The sequence below is a fragment of the Sinohyriopsis cumingii genome, unplaced genomic scaffold (assembly GCF_028554795.1).
Source record: "Sinohyriopsis cumingii isolate HCF-2022 unplaced genomic scaffold, ASM2855479v2 utg000488l, whole genome shotgun sequence".
Taxonomy (NCBI): domain Eukaryota; kingdom Metazoa; phylum Mollusca; class Bivalvia; order Unionida; family Unionidae; genus Sinohyriopsis; species Sinohyriopsis cumingii.
In genome coordinates this window covers 194,980-219,634 of record NW_028315905.1, presented here as the reverse complement: position 1 = coordinate 219,634, position 24,655 = coordinate 194,980, and the positions used below count along the sequence as shown (strand labels likewise).

The window sequence follows — 24,655 nt, the reverse complement described above, 5'->3', positions numbered from 1 at the left end:
AAGACTTGTAAAACTTGTACTCACAGGTGCCTCTCTTGGAGCACAGCATCTAAACGTTAGTGAATAATTGGCATCTCCTCGCATGTATCAAATACAGCGTAGAAAAACAATAGGTTGATATTTGTATGGTGTGCACATTTTATCCGTGAAACAAATTTCGGTACTCTTATATAATATGTGTCTTTAAATGATAAATTACATTTACCATCTATTTCAGCTTCATCACAAGATGAACATTTCGCTCTGCAGCAGCAGCTGTCATGTTAATATCTCCATCTTGTACTTCATGTTTATTTAGACTTCTATATCGTTTGCCTGTCTTCCATCCGCCTTTCTCTTTTTTTTCACGTTTATTTACACTTCTATAGCGTTTGCCTGTCTTCCATTCGCCTTTCCTTTATTTTCATGTTTATCTAGACTTCTATATCGTTTGCCTCTCTTCCATCCGCCTTTCCTTTTCTTTCATGTTTATTTAGACTTCTATATTGTTTACCTGTCTTCCATCCGCCTTTCCTTGTTGTTTTTTTTCATATTTATTTAGACATCTATATCGTTTGCCTGTCTTCCATTCGCCTTTCCTTTTTTCTTCTCACGTTTATTTAGACTTTTATAGCGTTTGCCTGTCTTCCATTCACCTTTCCTTTTTTTTCATGTTTATTTAGATTTCTATAGCGTTTGCCTGTCTTCCATTCGCCTTTCCTTTTTTTCACGTTTATTTAGACTTCTATATCGTTTGCCTGTCTTCCATCCGGCTTTCCTTTTTTTTTCATGTTTATTTAGACTTCTATAGCGTTTGCCTGTCTTCCATTCGCCTTTCCTTTTTTTTCCTCACGTTTATTTAGACTTCTATATCGTTTGCCTGTCTTCCATTCGCCTTTCCTTTTTTCATGTTTATTTAGACTTCTATATCGTTTGCCTGTCTTCCATTCGCCTTTCCTTTTTTTCATGTTTATTTAGACTTCTATATCGTTTGCCTGTCTTCCATTCGCCTTTCCTTTTTATTTTTATTTTTTCATGTTTATTTAGACTTCTATATCGTTTGCCTGTCTTCCGTCAGCTTTTCCTTTATTTTTCATATTTATTTAGGCTTCTATATCGTTTGCCTGTCTTCCATGCGCCTTTCCTTTTTTTCATCATGTTTATTTAGACTTCTTTATCGTTTGCCTGTCTTCCATGTGCCTTTCCTTTTCACGTAATCTAATGATATATTTATTTATTTATTGAAGTATGATCATTACGAATTGGTTCAACACTGATGGCTCTACCAGACATGATTGAACGCTAAATATTGGGTTGATTGATTGACTTTAAAAAATTATCTAATTGGACAGCTAAAGATATTTAAAGTCCATCATATCTGAATTCCACTGTCCATCTTCCATCACTTCTATCAATTTTAATGAATCTATTGTGCTCTTCAGGTGTTAACTTTTCGGTCAAAGTAACAAAGCATATATAATGCATACTATTTTCTCTAGATGACTCACTAGTTTGCTCTCAGATCCTTGATTCACTTATAATGTTCTAAATAGTCTAACACGGCAGTCATTAGGCAGTCCCATCTCGGTTATTCTTTGTTTCCATCAAAAGCTTTCCTAGGCGAATGGTGTCAATTACTACAACATATCTAGGACTTTCTTTTCCTTCATATTCAGTTGTATTACTTTTATGACGTGAGAATTGTCCTTCGTTTTTCTCTCAGTATCTTCATTTGTATTGTTTTCAAATCGAGGCATGTCGCTGATATCCCCTGCATTTGATAGTTGCATTGGTTGAAAATCTGATCTGCATCTGTTTCCTCAGACAATTTCTGGTTTCCGTTCTTTACTTTCCTATCCTGATCGTAAATGTGTCAGTCTATTAGTGTCATCATTCCTTCTACTTGTTCTATGAAGCTCTTTTAATTCTGCAACAGAAATATATGTTTGTGATTTAGTATCCATGACAATTGTACTAATAATGGCTTTACTTTCGTCAAATGTTTCTTCCCCAAATCCATACCAATTTCTGGGTATATTGTAATCTGAACTGTTGTGTTACGAGTCTATGCTCTTAAAATAAGTAACAGGAAACAGTGAAGACAGCAAGCTTTGCAAACTTTAACAATTAATTTATTTCCCCCAGAATATAAATTGAAAAATTAGAAAAATGAACTTACGGTTTTACGAATTAAATCTAAAAATAATCCAAGAATAAAAAACACAAGTCCAATCAATGAAAAGTTCTACGTGAATCTCAGTTCACAGTTCAAATCCCGATGAAATTCAAGAATAAAGACGTTGATGTCTGTAATAGCCAGCGTTGTACTGATGTGTCAACAGTCTTTTGTTGAAATACAGAAATTATTATTCCAGTTTTGAATTCCGTATAAATTACATTGAATGTGTTTTTCTAAGAATTATATCAGAGCTCTTTTGTATTTCCAGAGAAAATAATCAGTTGAATACAATAATTTGAAGAAAATAAAATTCAGCCCAAATTGGTCACAACATAATGCAACTTAACGTGTCAGATGTTAAAGCACGTTTGATAGAATTCTTAACAAAGCTTCAACTATACGACTATTTAAAACGCAAAACGGATTCACGGATTTGGGTCAAAAGTTCATTGTTCTGGAAAAAAAGAAGTTTGTTTTGGAACAAGGTCTTTAATCAACCTGAACGTTACGGAGAGGGACATGTTAGTGATAACGGTACATTACAAGTTAAAAATAGCAACAACAACAATAACGAAAATACAAGTACAAAAGAATAGCTTTATGAGCATAAAAATACCTTCATACCTAGTATACAGTTGTAACAATTACAATAAAGAATTAAAAATTTGATAAAAAACCATCATAAGTCTCCAGTTAAATAAAATAGATCTAAATAATGGCAAAAATCACAATATGTACAAAACTCTTAGAAATGATACAGATCTTATATTTCATTTTACTCTTTGGTTCATCTGATCAGAATTACCTGAAAAATTGATTTGTTTCTTCAGACAACCGTGTCAATGCATCCATAAAGAGGAATTTGGATTCTGATGCTTAATTAAGCCTTTCATGCGTCTAGTTTACCAGATAAAGGCAATTATAATGTAACGTGTTAACCAATTATTTAAGTCATGAAAACAATGACCCTACATATAACACCTTGACAATTAGCTGAGAAGAACGCGTTGTTTCAGGTAGAAGGTGATATTGAATTTCAATACTTTTCACAATGCAGTTCAAGTATACTCTTGCTTTTGATCAATGTGCTAAAGTCGCTCACACCTTTAACCCTCTCTTTTTGTAAGTTATGCCCCTTTACCTGCAAAGATACGAGCTATCAGACCAAATCCCCATTTAATTTTCATTATTCTGGGCAGATATTATAAAGTAGGAAATGATCATTTGTTTGTCCCACAAGAAAGAAGAATCACAGATTCAAAATATGACAGTAACTCAATTTTCACCAAATGCAGATAGCACCTGTGAAGCGTTTCTGTTGGAGGGCTTGACATAAGTACTGAATCACATTTCACGCACGGAGTTGAAGTGTTTTTAAATAATTATATTTTTAACTCAGTATGTTTCTGAGTGGAAGAACATAGCAGGGATTGTAGGCATATATGCGTATGCGAGTTGAATCAGGCACAAAAGCTTAGGCAGATGCATGTAAACTTGAAACTTCTTCCTTGACCACACCTGTTTTAACATTTTACAAAGAATGAACGTGTTTCAGCCTCTTAAAATCCAGTGCAGATAAATAAAGTTGCTTTGCATTACTGTTATGCATATCTGTATTTTCGTAACTCATTGTGCAAGTTGTTTCTAATGTTTGTAATTTATATCCATGGTTGTAAATCATACTGAATATCTTTAGTTAAATTTTGCATACGTAACCCGAGTACCTTAAGAGCATAGTAGTTACATAGGATCTGTAAATATATTACCTATGAGCTGACAATTATTAATCATTAATAAGATATAATGGCGTCTATGGCTTAATTTCTCAGTAACTGACTATATAATATTATTTTGAAAATGTTGTGAATTATTCAAAGGAGTTCTGGACGTCGCCATCTTGGCGGACCAGTCCATTTCCGGTTTTGAAATTTATACAGAAATTATTATTCATTTTGGACTTTCAAAGAACTTTGTCACGATTATTCTCGATTCACATCATAATATTGTAAGTTCCTTCATCTCATTTTCATGTATGACCTTGATAATTAAATTATTTGTTAACTTTTACAGAACTTGTAGGTTTTGCTTCTTTTTGTTGCTATGTTTGTGACCAAAGCGTCGTAACATTCAAAAAAATCAGTGAAACATATACCCAGAATCAAAAGACCATATGACAAGTATCAAAACTCAGATAAACATGTTTACAGTGCTGCATGTTCGATGTTTAGAAAGGAAAAAGTTAAAAGAAAATTCTCGTCTGAGTGTGATTCTACAATTCCAAGTTAGCTCAAAGGAAACGTAATTGGAACATTTAATAGTACTCAGGTCATCCACCATTACAACACAGTAGGTAAGTATATATTTATTTTATGTTTCTGTGTTCGTAACTGTCATGTATTTTGCGTCGTCAGTCATACAAAGGAATTCATTTAACACGGATCTGTTTGGCCACTTTCTCAGTCCTCTGTACCGTGCCTCAAATAATTTCCTCTCCCTTGTTGAGAATGTGGTCAAATGCCCCCTTTATTTGAATTAAAAAATATTACTACCCGATGTAACAAAGGGTCCGGATTGCTAAATGAAAAACGTTAAAGCCGATTATAATCAAAGCAATATTAAAAGCCTAACATATCTTACACTATCAACTAAACGATAAACTGTCTTCTCCCTGAAAAGACCAGACACCGTATATATATATATATATATATATATATATATATATATATATATATATATATATATATATATATATATATAATTTTTTCTCTCACTATTGTAGATTGTAAGGGTCATTTTAATAAACACATTACATAGTTGGTTACACGTTTAATTTGGGTGGATATACTTATGTGACCTTTAGGTCTTGCTGTCGAATATGATGTGATTTGAGCCAAGTCACCTGATTTCTGAATGGCTGATTGTAAAAGGACCTCACATTGTTTATAACATGAAAGGTTCTGGAAATGACTCTCATCCTGGTTCTGAAATTGTGTCTTAGTATTTTATGCAAGGTAGTGAAATAACGAACTTAATTAATTATATCTTAAACATCAGAAGAGAATTCAGTTATCTGAAATAGTCCAATTATTTGAGAAGATTTAATAATTTAAATGAGTGCTTTCAATTACAAAGTTGTCATAGACTTTATGACTAAGTAACTATATTTAATTAATCTGAATTTAACTAAGACATTTTGAATTATGTCATTATGATATATCAAGACTGTTAGCATACTCAACACCTTTGGACAGTGATTCAACGTTTGGGACTATTTTGGATTTCATTCATGTTCTATTGATTTATAACTTTGTATTTTATGGAAATAAATCATTCATTGACTTTTTAAAAAATTGTTAGTTTCGCTTTTCTGTTTCTTTGTTTAAAATCATAGATTCCTAACCATTTGTGCGAGTGTTTACGTCTCACCTGGACGAGCAAGCCAATATAGTTGCATCAAATAAAAACATTACTGAAAAATCTTACTTGTCACTACAATGTATATATTTTATGACATATTAATTTGTACGATGCAAATTCACACTTATATACAGAAGAAATGTCACTAAAGCCTACAAATCCTGCTTACTTCTATAACTTAGTAGCTGTTGATCTCAGCATAACCAGCTTGATAAGATAACTAAAATGTGTCACAACAAAACCATGAGACAAAGCAATGATGAGACATGAGACAACAAAACAATGAGATAAAGCAATGATGAGACATGAGGCAACAAAACAATGAGACATTGTATATTCAAACTGCTGAAAACAATCAATCAATTTAGTTCACCAAAGACAGACGCAATGGTAAAACAAATGTATTCACACGAGTTGGAAGAAAACAAAACTTGCTTACAGCTATATAACAACGACGTAAAAAAAATAGTCCGGTTTCTTTGGAGGGTCAGGGTGTTTTTACCTTCAAAGTCAACGGCACATGTCAGCCATGTTTTAGCCAATCTAAATAGCACAACCCTTTCAAATTTATTGCTTAATTCAAGACTAATTAGATCAATGCAGACAACAGGGTCTTACTATATCCTGCCTAATTTTGTTATTAGAATAATTACTTCTAACTTTCCAATTCGATTGTTGTGAAAATGTCTCAAGAAGAATGTCCTTAAGTGGCTATTTGCGCATGTTCTTTACCAGGAAGAATAAATAACACAATTAAGGCATGGTATTAATCTGCGAATGTCCTTAACGAGGAAGAAAAATCAGCACCATAAAGACGTGGTATTAATCTGCGCATGTCCTTTACCAGGAAGAATAAATGACACTATAAAAGACCAGTATTAGTTTACACAAGGATGTTGAAGCTGAAAGAAGTCTAATATCCAGATCTATGCATTAAGACTTAGAAAATACAGCAACTTGATTCAAAATGCTGATCTCCGGTAGAGGCTTACTTCTCTGTTTGATTGTAATGGCATGCAAGATGGACATTGTTCTTGCGGAACCTGGTATGTAGAATTTTTTTTGTAGAATGATACTTATGTAGATGATTTAATTTATACATGTTGAACACAATCTTTGTATTGTTTTGAAGATGGTAAATAATAATAATAATAATAATAATAATAATAATAATAATAATAATAATAATATATTCTAACGTGAGGAAAAATAGAAAGTAGCCAAGCAAAGTGATCTGGCCAGAGAAGTGAGGATGGTAAGGCAAACTCAGATACCATATCACTTGTGGTGACTGCACTATATTAGCATAAAGAAGCTATGGATGGTACAACAAAAACCGTACCTACTATAATAAAGGTCGCTACGCTATGGATGATTCGACAACATCCATACCTACTGCAATAAACGTCACTATGGCATGAATGGTATGACAACAACCGTACCTACTACAACTACAATAAATCTAACTACGCTATAGATGATACGACGACAACTGTACCTACTACAATAAACGTCACTACGGTATGGCTGGTACAATAACAACGGTACCTACTAAAATAAACGTCACTACGGTATGGATGGTACAACAGCAACCGTACCTGCTACAATAAACGTAATTACGGTTTAAATGATACGACAACAACTGTACCTACTAAAATAAACGTCACTACGGTATGGATGGTACAATAACAACCGTACCCACTACAATAAACGTCACTAAGCAAAACAGATACAGCAGAGAGACCAATGAAGTTTCAGGTCATTGAATGTAGCAAGATCTCCGCTAAAGGTCCTTCCAAATAAACGATCAACAGGTTGTGGAAAAAGCAATAATACGATGATCACTATGCTCCTATACTTCTTGTAAAAGCTAAAGTCAGAAGGAACTGGTCTTCGACAAATTCATTTTATTGCCATATCAGTTTCTAAGAGTAATCGACATTCATAAGCCATGTGCAGATCCCTAGAACTGTACGACCAATAAATTGGTCTAATCATTGCATTCCTTTATTCTTTAAAATGAATAATACCATATCTTTATTTTCGATTTGTTTTTGTTCTTGCAGATGATATATCCTCCTTCCTATTGTGCGTTAAAAGATTTGTCTTATTATTGAATATTTCTACTTTACTTTTTTCTAAACTAACGTCATGAGAGAATGAGTTAGATCGTATTTATTTATTCATGCTTTCGTTTATGAAAGCTTCAAAAAAATTTAAAACTAAAATAATTCATTTCATTTTTAGCATTACTGTAATCTTCATCTGTTGTATCTGGTCTGTCCTCTGAGATCTGAATAAATCTTTTGAGGGCATTTTAGTTTCATGAAGCCTTTCAAACTAATATACATATTCTTATCTTTTGAGGGCATTTTAGTTTCATGAAGCCTTTCAAACTAATATACATATTCTTATCTTTTGAGGGCATTTTAGTTTCATGAAGCCTTTCAAACTAATATACATATTCTTATCTTTTGAGGGCATTTTAGTTTCATGAAGCCTTTCAAACTAATATACATATTCTTATCTTTTGAGGGCATTTTAGTTTCATGAAGCCTTTCAAACTAATATACATATTCTTATCTTTTGAGGGCATTTTAGTTTCATGAAGCCTTTCAAACTAATATACATATTCTTATCTTTTGAGGGCATTTTAGTTTCATGAAGCCTTTCAAACTAATATACATATTCTTATCTTTTGAGGGCATTTTAGTTTCATGAAGCCTTTCAAACTAATATACATATTCTTATCTTTTGAGGGCATTTTAGTTTCATGAAGCCTTTCAAACTAATATACATATTCTTATGGGAATATCTGCATAGCTTTATTTTTTATAGTTTCCGTGAAATAGTCATAGTTTAGGTAGTCCACAAGATGTTGTAGCGATTATCACGTAAACTAATAAAGATCCTAGTGTCAAAATGTCTATCGATAATAAACTCTAAACAAAATTCATTACTTATCAGTACTGTTTTCTTGATATGGCTGGTATTTTACCACCATCTTGCTATATATATATATATATATATATATATATATATATATATATATATATATATATATATATATATATTGGATTGCTGCTTTACAATTCATTGACTACGAAAGATAGTAATCATGCCGCTAAATAAAGCAGCTGCCTCTCCTTCTCATAGTTCAGCTCTTCACGAACTTCAAAAGCAACCACAGTGAGTATGTTATGGAGAACAAGGTACAAAGACTGACCCATAATGTTAAATCTCTGGACATTAACTAAACCCCAGACATCAATTTAGATGTTAAATTCCTGATAGGCTCCAAACAGTAGTATAATGTTAGTTCTATGGAACTTTCTAACATTAGCGTTCCCGTTAGAGACCAGGTAGACCCAAAATGTTAAATGTTTGACCATTTCTATTTAACTCCTCAAAATGGCGACCTGATGTTAGATTCCCATCGATACAGATGGTATTCTGATGGTAAATTCAAATTCTAATCTGGGTGCAATTTTTGGGTCAAGAGTATCATTCCCATGTTAAAGAGTGCCATCTCCATGTTAAATTCGTCTCTTTGCTCCATAGACACCCACACGTGTTGAATATGTGGATATTGAACATTATACTTCCCACTCAGCGGCCTACACTGTCCCATAATATTACTTTGCTTCATTTACCACCAAAAATACCAATAATGATACAGTGTTAAATGTCCAGACAGACATATATACCACAGATCAACCGACTATGCTGCTCATATGTAGGCAACTTAAAATCAGCAGTAATGGAATAAAAGAGAATTATAGGAGTACGATGGAAAACGTTCCTGTTTACAGTTAAGTGTTTCGTCTTTGCTTTAATTGACCATGCACATGCGTCAAACCTATTTCTAAAAATGTCCTCATTTTCTACTCACAATTGACGCTTAAGCAAATTAATTCTCATTCTTGTCAACAGTTTCAGTATTCTTTGTATTACTCTCTCTCTCTCTCTCTCTCTCTCTCTCTCTCTCTCTCTCTCTGTCTCTCTCTCCGGTGAATGAAGCTTAGCAAGCCGTACAAATATTTGGGCTTATATAGATGAAGGGCTGATCAGTTCCCAGTTCCCAGAGCAATACGTCCAGGACAATTCATTTTTGAAGTGGGACAAATAACATTTTCCAAAGCACTTCTCCGAGACGCGAGTTTATCCTTATTTCAAAACAAGTAAAGCAAGCAGCAGGGAAGTTCTACAGACCAGACTCCCAGACCAAAATAAAGCCTCCTACGAGAACTTTCTCCGTAGAAGCCTCAGATTTCAAAAATAAGCCTTCCCACGAAAATTAATTTGCGTAAATTCGTTCCCGATTGCAATTTTTGTGTGCAAAATCGATGATTCTGGACAAGTAAAAAACAAAGATTTTTTTGGGGGGGGGGAAATTTATTCCGTCGACGAAGTTTGCAAAGTTTGGCTGCAAATTTATGAATAAATTTGATCAAGACCGATTCGATATCTACTACGCGGATCGTGAAGATTAATCGTGATGAAACCATGCGGTGTTGCCTGGGCGCGGCTGAAGAAATTTTTGAATTTGTTTATGTCCATATCGCCGTTGCACCAAGTCTGATGAATATTTCTCAGCGTGTGAGTATCGACGCCATTGAAAACCGATAAGATGTTACAATTGTCCCTAATTACCTTTGGAATTTGCGTATATCGCTGCGTCACGTAAATCACATCGGTGTTCTTGTGTCGGCCACGCGAGAATATCCTAGCCGGATTAGTTTGCTTATCCAGCATAACATCATCGAAAACAACAAGATTATTAACATCGCCATCTAAATTTTCCACAGATGGAGCTTCATTGATGTCTGTGATGAATTCGATTGTGCCTTCGTCGGTATTGTCGCTAAATTCCTTTAGCACTTGATAACAACGCTGATCATCAACGGATGGCGCAACCAAATACAACTTATCCCATTTTAGCCATCGCATTATCAAATTTAGCAACAACTGCGTCTTTCCAGAACCGGACGGGCCAATGATTATCATCCTTATCGAATTCGGTAACACCGCGTTGTGTTTCACCTGCTCGCGTCGCTTCGTGGCTGAAAAATCAATTACATTCATGTTACTAGAATACATGGATCTATATTGTGTTAAGTGTCGCACGCGCACAGCTACGATAAATCCAATCGAAATCGTCACACGCAATAACAGAAACGCAATTGCAGGAGAATGCGAAGTTTGTAAGACACGCAAGTTCAGATTTGTAAAAAAAAAAATAGAAGAACCGGAGGAGACATTACCGCCTCCATGAAAAATCTACCTGGGTTGCCCTGGGCGAAATATCCCGGAGAAAAACATCTGCCAGGATACAATTACTGCGGACCCGGCACAAGGCTCGATATAAGGCTCAACGATAATAATCAACCAAATCCCGGCGAAGATCCAGTAAACGCCATCGATAACGCGTGTTACTATCACGATCTTGCGTATCGTAGCGGGGATTTACAACAAAGACATCTCGCTGATATTAGGTTAATTCATGCAATAGACGCGATTCCTGACAAAAGTTTCAAAGAGAAATTGGCAACCTGGTTGATAAAAGGCGCGATGAAAGGTAAATTAGTACTCGGCGCTGGTAAATAATAATGGAGCAAATATATTATTCTCCGAGAGGATTCTGGCGAGGAAAATCAGCAATAGCCAAACTCGCCAAGGCAGCAAAAGTAAAACAGTCCGTTGCTGAATCGTGGCTATCGAAACAGGCGGTCTGGCAAATTTATCTTCCTCCGCCTAAGAAAATACCATTTGCGAGTTTCACCGTCAGTGTCCCTAATGAGGTCCATCAGGCTGATCTTATGTTTCTTCCTTACGATACCGTCGACGGAGTCACATACAAATATGTCCTGACAGTCGTTGATATCGCAAGCAGATACAAGGAAGCGGAGCCGTTATCGAATAAAACAGCAACGGAGATCGCTAAGGCGTTTAGCGAAATTTATTCACGATCCCCGTTGACCTGGCCAAAGCTTCTCCAGATTGATCCAGGGTGAGAATTCCTCGGTGCGGTTACTTCATTGATGAAGAAGAATAATGTGAAAATTCGACGCGGCATAGTTGGTGTTCATCACAATCAAGCTATCGTTGAGAGATTCAACAAAACTCTTGCAGAACGATTATTCGGATACCAATACGCGCGTGAATTTATTCAAGATAATCGATCTCATGATTGGGTATCAAGATTGCCTCATGTGATTAACGCGTTAAATAACGAAGTAACTCGAACAATAGCAATGAAGCCTGCAATTGCAATTACAAAATCGAATATACCCCTAAAGCGAGATTCTACGATTCCGCCTGTATTAGGTAGCGTCACTGTCAGGTATTTATATAAAGAAGGCGAGGCCGAGGCAGGAAGAAAAAGAGCAACCGATCCAAATTGGAGCGTAACAACACACAAAATATCAGCCGTAACAAGATCGTCAGGAAGACCAGCAATTTATTTCCTAGATTCGCTAGCGCCACAACGCGGATTTACCAAGGAAGAATTACAAATAATACCGAAAGATACTCAACTACCGCCAGCGTCATTAATGTGAAACCGAATTCTACCTAACTGAGATAATTTTCTTACTCTTGACACGGCTAAATACACTAAATTTGACCAGGAAATTCTATCATCGACGATCCAAACTTGGCCATCCACGGTTAATCCCTGCGACGAGTGTATCGTTGTTGCATATCCTAGTTTCCATGGCGATCTTTCTGCGTTTATCGCGTCATTAACAAGATTAATATCAACAAGAATAATATCGTTCAGTACCAAGATCTTTTCCTCTCCGCAGGGTAAAGTAACACTAATATTTTGTTTCCTGGTATCAGCGGGCCTGTAACACAACGGCACCTGTAATGTTGGAAATTTCTCGCAATGCAGCTTAAATAACATTTCCTGAATAATATCACGAATAATTTTCCTACTAGCAACGATCAAATGATCGGGACGCCACAAATTTAGAAAAATATCCATCGGAGTCTCGTCGATTATTCTTCTCATCACATCGCATTGAAACTTATTCGGTTGTAATCGAATTATTTTTTTGAATTCGGTCAGTAAAATATCATCGGATCTATAATCGGCGTCGATTTCCTCATAATAGTCAACGAAATTCCTGAGCCATTCGTGAGGAGATTCACCATCAATCGGATCAGGCTGGCCATGATCTCCGCACATTATCACGGCGGTATTTTTCTCCTCCAGCCAGATTAGGAACGATTTTAATACAACTAAATTTACTGTGCAAATTTCATCAAATATTATAATTCTGTTGATATATTTATTTCCCATACGAGCCGAATCCCATAATCCACCGCTGTATTTGAAATAACTGTGATACGTACAAGAATCAACGCCGCGTTGCTTTATTTCTCGCGCTAATCTGTGAGTTGGAGTCAACACTATCATATCAGATTTCGCAAATAAATTTATCGCTCGCGTTGTTTTACCGCTACCACCAGGACCATTCATGTAAACGAATTTGTTACGTGAAATCGGGTCAAATGCAGATGCAGCCATCGATATTTCCTCGCATTTATCTCGATGAAATTTATCGCAATCTTCGACATCGGCGTCCTCACAGTAATCTAGGATATCTTCGTTTTTTATCCTCCAAGTGCCCCAAGAACCATCAGCGATTAAATTTTCTAGCCTATACTGATATTTCTTATCGATATAAAACGAGTCCGTTGCGACCCTTACCGCGATATCAGAAAATTTATTTATCATCGACAGTAAATTTATACTAACATAAGCGAGCATCGATGATCTCAAATGCGTATACTGCGCTGATTCTCCATCGAGATAGCTAATTACGGTACTCAACTTTACTCCGTCAATGATAATATTCTCTCTGTTGCAGAATATTCCTCGCGATACCGTATCGGCAATAATAAAGTCCATTTCGGCATCGTTGATAAACAATCTAGCGTGTCGGTGTTTATGATCAACGGATCCTCCTTGAGTAAATTTGCCAATTATTTTTCTTCCGATATCCTTCGCGTTTTCACAATCCGTCGGCAACCACACTTCAGTTTGTTTTCTATACGATATAATCGCCTCGCTAACCGTCAACGATACTAACATTGACGAATCCAGCATATATCTCAACAACACTATAGGGACCCATCTGCGTTGAGATAAATGCCGACCAAACCAAATATAACAAATTTTATGTAAATTTTCCGCAAACTCGAATGAAGTAACACAAGCGAATCCGGTCATGACAAAATCAGGTAACGGTCCGTTAATTGCTACCCTTGTCATTTCGTTGGTGGGATGGCCAAATTTAGCAAAATAATCCGCACAATCACCATATCCGAGGAAACTTCCAGGATAGCACGCGCTCATATCAACGGATATCATATCTTCGAAATAATACTTGGTATTCCACAATCCGCCATGGCCGTATTCGATACAGCTAAGTTGAATATCAGTGAGAAATTCGTTCCTTGTAGGTTTCCACGAATTTCTTTCTCTGGCAGCGTGAGCAGCAACAGACGGAACCGTAAAACAATTCGTTAATAACTGATCAGGATTTGACGAATATTTCACCGCGATATTTTTCATAGATTCATGTAATTTTTCATCACGGTAAATATCTCCTCGCGGCAATATAAACTGATCATATTTTTCTTCGCTCGAAAATAACCAAACTGATATCGGATCAGATGCGGCTAATATTTTGATATATCGGAACATGGCATCGGAATTGTCTTTTGCGCCTTCCACGGGATAAAATTTAACAACCCGATCTCGCGGGAATATCATTACCGACTGCGACCACGCATGTGAATTATGATCAACAATCTCGATTGGTACTCCTCGAGATTTATACGGCGACGAGTATAATATTTCTCCCGATAGCGTTTTCACCGTGATAGGAAATTTAAGTTTCTTGCTCAACACAGCTACATCGTCAATCGATGCGCCATCAACAACAGTCTTCGCCCATGAATTAATTTTATTCAATCTCAACTGAGTCAGACCAGATCCACGACGAGCGTTTTTCATGTGCTCGATAACGCGCTCGGCAACGCAATTTATCATCGGAGATTCTTTCATCGCAGGTAGATTTTTCATGTCAGGATTATTATTTAGCCGATAAATTCCATAAACAACAGCGCTAGATGGATACGCTCTAGCATAATAAGGACCATCGATTCCCAATAATAATCCTGGCTTCGAATTTTTATCAAGGATGACGTTTTTCTTACTGCCACGTATTGGATCTCGTTTATCGCGAATAATCCAAGTGTCGTCAGGCATTTGTGCAATAAATTTTATTCCGAAGATAAATCGTTCTTCTTTGTGTTCGAATTTTATGTGCTCGATTATCTTCTTGGCCCGTTCCAGATTCATCGTAGCATCAACAGCGTTAGTTTTCCATGTCGACCAAGTGTGAACCGCTCCATCATCGAAGAATTCCTTCTTGGCGCGATCAACCTCAGGAATGATATATTCTGCCTCATCAAGATCAAATGTATCCATTATTATATTTTAGACAAATATCTAAATTATGATGAATAAATGTTCGTGGATACCAATCGGATCAACAAAATTATGCGACAAATCCTGCAGAGGTGATTATTGTGGTGCTCACATATATGCAATTCGACGTGGCAGTAAAGGACCACAGAGGTGTTTAGTTTGTCAAGTTGGCACTCGAGGAAAGACACGATTGTGTTTATCCTGCGGAGGAAAGAATTATCGAGAATTACTCAGATATTACAAAAAGAGATCCTCGTCGGTGATAACCTGCGAAGAAGATTATATTAATCGATTCAAGGCAAATTACGATTTAAACAAATAGAATATTGTATATGAATCCAAAATCAACGATTCCTCTAGCAACAATCACATACGAGTATAAATCACACCCAACCATCGAAGGTTACGAGGCGTCATCGGATGGTGTTGTCAGAAATATCAAAACAAAGAAAAATGTTGGTTTCGTTTGTAATTCGGGCTATCTCATGTTCACAGTTTGTAAGAATAAAAAACAAAGAAAAACGAATTATTATATTCATAGATTTGTATTCGAAGTTTTCAACGGACTCATCAAGGATAATTTGGTCATTGACCATATCGACGGAAACAAACTCAACAATAAATTATCCAATCTACGCGCAGTAACGCAGAGTGAAAATTCCAAATTTGGTAATACCGGTAAATATCCGAAGTATGCCAGGGCCGTCAAATCGGTAAATCAAGCAACAGGCGAGGAGATGATATTCACGTCGATGTATGCAGCTGCGAAATATTATGAAATTAATTCAACATCGGTGCAATTTGCAGCAGAAAGAATAAGAGCAACTTTTTCCTACAATCTTGGCACTTGGCTCAAATTTTCCTATATTCCGATAATATTTGATTCGGAAAGCAACGAAGAATAATTAAATATTACAAAATTAATATAACATGAACGAACAAACCATAAACAATATTATCGAAGCCATCGATGATCTGAGAAAGAAAAAAATAAATCTTCCCTCGGAGTTGGACACGAATAAAATTCGATCCGAATTCGAGACGATTGTTCACGGGAAACTCGAATACAAATACACGCTACCATCCGAATACAAATTAATAAAGAAAATCCAAATCGCGACGTACCAATCACTTGCAACAGTCAGCGATGATCGCATCGAGGATTTTGTTAAATTATCGACGCTGGTAGAAAAAGCTAGGTTGATTTTATCAGACGCATACGAATCAAGAAAAATTACAAGTTCACGCGTCAGGCAGTTGAAAAAACTGGTCGAAGAGAGCAAGGCCAAGGAAATTTCTGATCCTTGAATCTTCCTGAAGAAATTCCACAAAAAAACAAAAATTAAAAAAATATATTAATTTTGAAAATTTCCCTGGATTTTATTTATTTTTTTGGCCCATTTTTCCCTGGCAGACAGAATCGAAGATTTTTACGATCTTACCAGCAGATTGATACTTAATGTTTCTCCGCGGATATCAAGCAAATTTCCGTCTTGATTCGTTAGTTTGAAATTTATCCTTGATAATAATCGATTGTGGCATCGCAGGTAAAACGGATTTACTGGCTCTTTTATTATCAAATATCCGGGAGAGACGTTAGGGGAAAACGAATACAAGATAAATCCCTGCTGCGCCTGATTTGACTCTGACGAATCAACATTATAGCTACCCTCGACAACATCCGCGTGAAGATAAATCGCGATAACTTCTGTTATATTAACGATACCAGGTGAAATATGCCGTCCTTGCCCCACTCCATCGTTGTTATGCTGCAAAACCGATTCTGCTTGTAATTTTTTCTTAGTCCACGCATCGTGTAATTTAGGAAATAACTTATCAGTGGTATCAGTGACAAATTTTCTCATTTCATTAACGTTATAACCAGGAAATTTGTAACTTAGCAGTGTCCTCTCGGTTAAGTTATGTCTTTGCATGAATGCCGTGATAATATAACCAATACCAAAAATCGCGCTGTTTTGTATATTTTCCATCGCTAGATTGTTAATGAGTTCCATATCAGCGGCTAATTTATTTATTCGCTCTACTGTTATGGTAATTTCGGTACATGAAGTTTGCACGTTAAATATACACTCCTGGAAAAAATGATCTAATAATTTTTTTTGTTTCTCGTATTCGTTAATAATTTCGCCAAATAATAATTTGATACCATCCTCGAACAAATCCAGCATATACACAGAACCTGAAAGAAAATCGAGGCTTTCTTTCATTTTTTCATATTTATCGATGTAGTCCAAGTTGATTCCGTGATAGTTTTTTTCATCGCTGATAAAATCTTCCCTTTTTGGTTCTGGCGTTATTATCTCCCCTGGTGGAATTTCAGGCCAACCCAATACGGTCCTAATCGACGAATGATAAATATCTACCATATACGGCGATGATACCTCGATGATCGACGATAGTGTTGGTTCATGTGAGGATATCTTTATTCCTGGAGTAGCATCGCCGGTTATATTTGATATCCTGCTGGTAAATTCCTTATCCAGCTGCTCAATTTCGTAACTGCCTGTTGGTATACTAACAGTAAACCAATCAGGGGTTCCATCGGCGCGTTTTTTATTAGCGATAACAAGTGAATTGTTTGACAATAATTTACCAAATGATTTTGATCTGATATTAGGCCAACTGTTGTAGACACGCAATTGTGTTAACGCAATTTCCTTGACGTTAATTGGTATTGGAAAATTAATGCTAAATTCTGGCTTAGTTGAGCTTAACGATATTAACGTTGTTGTCGGCGGTGTCGTGTTTGTCACGATCTGGGCTAGCTCGGACATTATTGATATTCATTTGTTCAATCTCGGAGTAAATACTTATCATCGAAGAAAATTCTAGATCGGAGATAACGCCATCGTTAAGACTCTCGGAAAGTAACGATGATAATTTCGAATACGCGTCGTTGACCTGGGATAGTTTATTTTTGTATAGAGACAATTTCTCACTCGTGCACGAGGATATCTTTTTCGCTACGATATTGAGAACACCAGCGATTGTTGTTGTCGACGAGATTATTATCGTTGCAACGATTGGCGCTATTGTTGTTACCGCGGATAAAATTATTCCCGCACCAGCGACTACCGCGGATACTGCGTACACAGCGACGTCAATGATAACTAATCTACGCTGGTATTTCCTTATTTTTGTTTGATATTCGTCGAGGAGCTTTTTTAGCGAATCCTGCCATGATCGCGCCTGATTGTAACGGTAATCCGATGCGGTCATTTATTAGTATCTTACGATAACAATTGCGGATAATATGGCGTATGTTCGTATAAAAATTCGAAAATTATAGAATAATTCACCCCCCCCCCCCCATGCTGGTTCTGGGCGTGAATATTGCTCTGTCTGGCGGTTCTAGCGTGAATGTTGTTTTGCTATATTCACTTAACGAAACAATAATAAAAAATCCAGGGCAGAATTCATAAATTTTATAATTCTGATCCGGTTGTATCTTAAATTTTATATCGGAGATAATATATGCTCGATACACGCCAGCAATTGGCGCGGTAAAGCTAAATGTGTCATTATCGAGTGTCCAGGTTAAATCATTCATGAATAACACAAATGTTAGATTGCATCGTATAATTCTGTCTATCAATTTATTTGTCACATATAATTTCCCCAATATTGGGATATCCAACGATGATATTTTTGTGTTAATATCGTTAATTTTTGTAGTTGCGTCGAGAAGTTTCGCGTTATAATCTTTAATTTCTCCGTCGTACACTGATGTATCAACTTTTTTATTCGCTAGGTTGTATGTCAGGGTGTTTCTATCGTCGATACTGTTAACAAGCTCGACGACTCTTTTTATTTCATTGATGATGTCGCTAGATTTTTTATCGGCATTTTGACGTGCTAGTTCGAGTTCAACGTTAATTTTAGCAATATCCTCATTGATGGATTTTGTTTTCTCGGTAAGATCGTCGTGTAATGTTTTATCAACTTTTTCATTTGCGATTTGGCGCACCGCGGAGGTTTCCTCGGATATTTTAGTAACATCTTCGCTGATTTTTTTTGTTTTCTCGCTGAGGTCGTTATGTGATGTTTTATCGACTTTTTCGTTTACGATTTGGCGTACCGCGTTAATATCATCGTTGATGGATTTTGCTTTCTCGTCGTGTGATGTTTTATCGACTTTTCGATTTACTAATTCACGCATCACATCAATATCTATGCTGATTTTAGTAATATCCTCGTTGATTTTTCTTGTTTTCTCGCTGAGGTCGTTATGTGATGTTTTATCGGTTTTTTGAAATATTAGTGCACGTGTCGCTTCAATATCTTTGTTGATTTGGGCGATATCCTCGTTGATGAATTTTGTTTTCTCGGTAAGATCGTCGTAGGCATCTTGACGCGACAATCCACGTGCCGCTTCAATATCTTTGTTGATTTTGGCAATATCTTCATTTATTTTCTTTGTTTTCTCGCTGAGATCACTGTATAATACTTTATCGCCTTTCTTATTCATTGTGGTTTTTATTTCGCCAATATCGGCAATAATTTTAGTGATATCATCGTTAATTTTTCCTACCTTATCGCTGAGGTCATCGTGTAATTCTTGATCAACTTTTTTCTTTTCTAGCTGATCTGCGACGAATGAAGTGTCAGTGGATTTTTTTATATTCTCGTCAACTTTTTTACTAAGTTTACCCAAGGCATCGTCGAGTTTTTTAAGATCGTTAGTTAATTTGGTTAGTCGTTTTGCAAATTTTTCTTGAGCATCATCGTAGGTTGCCTTATCGACTTTTAGCAGCAACGCCGCTGATAACTCCTTGTCGGATTTTTCTACATCAGCGATATTGGCCTTCGATGGCAACTTCGCGATAAGATCAGTGACGTCAGCGATGGATTTTGTTACCGAATCTGACAGGCGAGTAAACTGCTCGATGCGTTCGTTATATTCGTCTCGCTTGATTATATCAGCTATTTTGACATTGCTAGTTTGTAACCGCCCTTCGGTATTTTGAAAAATAGCAATTTCGCCAGGATCTATCTCTGACAACGATAGGAGATTGTTAATATCACTCTTGGTTGCGAATTTTGATACATCGACGCCTTCTATTTCCTTTTCCTTTTCCTTCCTGAAGAGGGATCTACCGTAAATGTCAACCATGATATTTATCTACGGTATATTCAAATAAAATTTTGTTATAAGGGCCGGATGATTTTGAAATTGCGTCAAGAACATTAATTGACTCTGGGCCGCATATTGGTGGATCTGCTAATGTTTGTGTTGGAAGAGTCGAATACCAAACCGGAAGTTTCAGTTTTGACACGTAGTTGATAAATTCTTTCGGTGGTGCTAATCCGTACGAGTCAAAATAAACGACTTCGCGAGGATTAATCGCGTAGGCAACCCAGTGCGTACCAGGGCCGGTATTTTCATCGAGATTTATTATTCCTGTCTCGGTAGGGTTCGGTTTGTCTGGTAGTTGATCTCGCATAAATACGCCTCTGAAAAATTTTATTTTTTTTTTCTTTACTTCGTTGATTAGATCTAAATTTGATAGGGGCGTGTTAATCTTAGGCCGGATCCGTACAAAGGGGGTCGTCCTAGTCTTAGGCCGGATCCGCGATGATATTTTTTTTTACCGTATCGTCCTCCTGTAACTTTTTCTATTATTTTTTTAGCCCCGAATCCACCTAAGGCCGATACTGCGCCTGTTATTAACGGAGCCAGTAAAGGAAGAAGAAAAGGAAGAAATCCGCCTATTTTGACCATGTCTTTGATTGCGCCTATTGAGAGATTCACATGAACGCCGGAATTCGCTGATTTGGCCTTGGTAAATCGTTCACGTTGACCTCTAGTTAGTGATAGTTTGTTAGGCCCACCGTGAATCTGATTGTTTTTCAAGGTTAATTTCAAACCGCTTCGCTTTGCTGTTGCTGATTGGAGCTTTTTTATCTGACCCGGGGTCAGAGTTACACTGACGTGCTCGTATGGCATATTAATAACCGCTTAATCTAAATTTAGAATTTATCACATGTTCTCGACAGGAGCATCGATGACTCTCATTCTGCCGCTGATGCCTTCCAGGATCATTGTTCTATCGCTGAGGATTACCGCAACTGCTCTATATAAATTATTTCCTGTGTGAATTCTAGCTTTGAAATGAATATCAACAACGGATTGCTTTATCAGGTCGAGATGCTCCAGGGAAAAGTAGTATATAGGATAGCGAGTATTAAAATCTAGCTGTGATATTTGCAATCCGGTATCGATATTTTGATCGCGACCCATAAAACTTAGCAATCGATAATACGCGCGAGCTGTCGAATAATTGGCAAAATCGATGGCTATTTCCTCTGATGGTTCTTGTTGACCATTTACTCTCAGTGACACGTTTGTTGCGTTGATACTATCGAATATCATATGGCTGTATAATTGATGATATCTTCGCGTGTGCAAAAAAGCGATAAAGATATGCCTAGGTGCAGAGGTACCTTGCTGCGATGCAATACGCCAAGTAAAATCACCATCAATATCGGTAGTTATGGAATCTGTTGTTGTTGTTAGCCATGACATGATAGATTTACCGCCTTGGTTCATAAATGACAATAATTTTTCTTCTTCGATTATTGATGGAGTTATCGCTGGCATCCACAAGGTAAATTTGAGTAATTTTACCTGGCCGACATTTCCCGCATCAAGAGCATTTATCACGTTAGTAGCGTAATCGATATTACCTTCTCGCCAGATAGCATCATCGCTATTTCCTTTTCTGATAAGTGTTATGGTATGTTTCGCTCCGTAGATAATTTTTCTGAAATGCCTGCAAAATCCGAATATATGAGATAACGGAATAGCACAAGAGAATCTTCTGCGAGCTCCTTGCAGCATAGATTTTCGCGTGGCAAATCCGAGATTATCATCATTATTAGTGCCAATAGGGAGATCTTGGATAACTACAGGGGCTGGATTGGGGTGGGTGCGATCGACGGGTTGTCTGATGTCAAGCGGCCTACTATCGGGACGGTCAGAATTATCTTTGGCAAACATCATACTAGGACCAGCTGATCTAGTAAAATCATCCGAGTATCTAGCTAGGCCTATTATCGTCGTTGCTAAGTCAACATCATTGGTAATTGACTCAATCTCTCTTCCATCAATCATGTAAGTTGCGCTCTTGAATAACGCCATAATACCGTTGTTAACAAATCCGACTCTAAAATCTGCTGCATAGGCGGTATTATCCGCTTTAACAACTTCCCCGATAACTTCGATATATGCCTCAGATGGAAGAAAATATCTTGTTGTATCGTGAACTTGAATTTCCAAGCGATTAGATGTATTTGGTTCAACTGCATCGTACGAGAAATACTGGAAATCTCGCACGGATGTGTCTCTTCCTACGGGTTCGTCCATGTCGAACACTTCATTTGACACTTGTGCGATCATTTATTATTAAGAATATCATCTAAAACGAAGACCGCTGCCTGAAATAAAACTTGTATTAGCAACTTCATTTGCGAGATTTGTCTTAGCAACTTCCTGCGCTATATTTGTCTTAGCAACTTCCTTTGCGAGATCGTTTATTTTTTTATTTGCTGCGTCGTTTATGGCTTTGCTGATTTCGGGTGGCATTTCTCTGGTGCTAGGTAATTTGACGGGTTGTTTTTTGCGTATTAAATTTAATATTTTACTTTTGACAGCATTGTAGCCTTTACTGGCCAAATTACCGATACCAGAAATAGCAGTCTCGCCGATTTTTCCTATTGCTTTTAACCCGAACTGCTTGATCACGGGTCCGATTTTAGGTATTATTCGCGTAACGAGACTTCCAATGATATCACCGAATCCATTGCCGTGGATATATTTGTACACGGGCAATCGAGAGTTTACTATGCGGACCTGTTGAGGTCTGCGCTGATGTTTGTGAACAATCATGTTATTTCAATTGTGTTGTTTTAATCGATGAGCTCATCGACGAGTTCCTTGTAAATGTGAGAATTAATGATGCCACCGCGGAATAATCGCTGACAAATATCTGAAGCCTCGTTAATTACTTCACGGGAGTTATTTCCGGCTCGTTTTCCTCCGATTAATACCTCGAGGCGAGATACATCGTTGACAACACTGTCAGGGCAAATTGTATATCCGCTTCCTGTTTTTGGTTTTGGAAATTTCGATGGCGATAACGCTTCCTCGAATACTTCTCCTGACGATGTCCCTGATGACAACGTTAATGGTGATTCTAAGGGGAGTTGAAAGGAGGGGGGGGGGAAACCCGGGATTAATATATCACTCTTCCTTGTAGATGATAGACTTTCCCTTAGCTTCATTAATTTGTAATCACCAACATCCGATATAAATTTTTCAAAATTTTTATCAGAATAGTCTATTGGTTTTCCTAAAGTGCCAAAATAAATTATCGCCAGCCAATCAACTTCTTCGACTTTATCAGCAATAAATCTTCTCAAAATAAATCTTCTATTTTCAATAGAATCATCCGCAGCCATCTGAATTTTTGAATCATAGTTTCTAAGTAAATGCAATATGTTCGTGTTCAAATAATTATCAGCGGTTACACTAGTATCAAGTTTTATTGGATGAAGTTCATATTCTTCCTTCATCCTTATATCTTCGGAAAGTTGTGCCTTAGGTTGTGCTGGTTTAACTATCGGTGCCTGTGGTTGAATATCTTCTTTTTTCCTTCTTGATTTTCTCTCTTTTTTCTGAGGTGGAATTTTTTCTTTTGGTCTAGCTCCTAATTCCTGTGGTTGAACTATCGGTTCCTGTGGTTGAACTATCGGTTCCTGTGGTTGAACTATCGGTTCCTGTGGTTGAATATCCTCTTCCTGTGGTATTACTTTTCTCTTCCGTGTTTTAGTTTTTTCTTCCTTCTCCTGTTGTTTTCTTTCCTTCGCTTGCTGTTTTATATCTTCCGCTAGTTGCTTATTATAATTATATCTATCGTCTGCTGCTTCTAAAAATCTTCTAAAAAATGGATCCCTTTCACTCGCCTGTGTTTTTTCCGCATAAACTTTATATAACATACCATACCAACTATTACGGGTTTTATATTTTCCCTTTCCTATTTCAGTCAAATATTCATTTCGAACACTAAACATATCTTCCGCAAATTGACCAATTCGATCTATGGTATACAGTGTCGAGAGCGGTCGTGATATTATTTCCCATCCCTCATCGGTGAAATTTTCTCTTAAATTCTCGATATTAAACTTCCCTTTTTTTACTCCCGGTTTTCCTACTACGGTTTTTCCCTTACTACCTGTTTTATAAGCAATTGCAGGTTGTCGCCCTTGTGCTGCTGCTGCTATTGCTAATCGATCGGGTAATGTTCGTGATTGTTCCTCAATACCTTTCAACATAGGAAAAATTCCCTTTTTCTTCGTATCTGGATCTTTTTCGTCGCCAAATACAACTTGCTCGATTGTTCCGGTAACTGGCTTCAACCATTTCGATGATACCTCGGCAATTCCATGTTGTACATCTTCGTAACCACGAACATTTCTCTTAAATAATCGTTTTGTCGGGATAAGCTTCTTTAATGCCGCTAATTGCTCTCGCGCTAATCTGGCAGAATGAGGCT

At 36.8% G+C, this 24,655-nt stretch overlaps 1 protein-coding gene and 1 long non-coding RNA gene across 2 annotated transcripts in view; one reads left to right on the top strand and one right to left on the bottom strand.

The window, feature by feature from the left end:
- Positions 1-283: 283 nt before the first annotated feature.
- The window catches only part of LOC149773983 (uncharacterized), a 28,930-nt gene continuing 4,558 nt past the window's right edge, over positions 284-24,655 (bottom strand). Inside the window, exon 2 of the long non-coding RNA XR_016417111.1 lies at positions 284-1,906. This is a non-coding gene — a long non-coding RNA (uncharacterized LOC149773983). The remainder of the gene's footprint in view (positions 1,907-24,655) is intronic.
- Positions 6,374-24,655, top strand: part of LOC149773981 (low-density lipoprotein receptor-related protein 1-like) — an 86,233-nt gene continuing 67,951 nt past the window's right edge. The window contains exon 1 of the mRNA XM_089945931.1: positions 6,374-6,621. Coding sequence (XP_089802057.1) covers positions 6,543-6,621 — 79 coding nt within the window. The 5' untranslated portion in view covers positions 6,374-6,542. The remainder of the gene's footprint in view (positions 6,622-24,655) is intronic.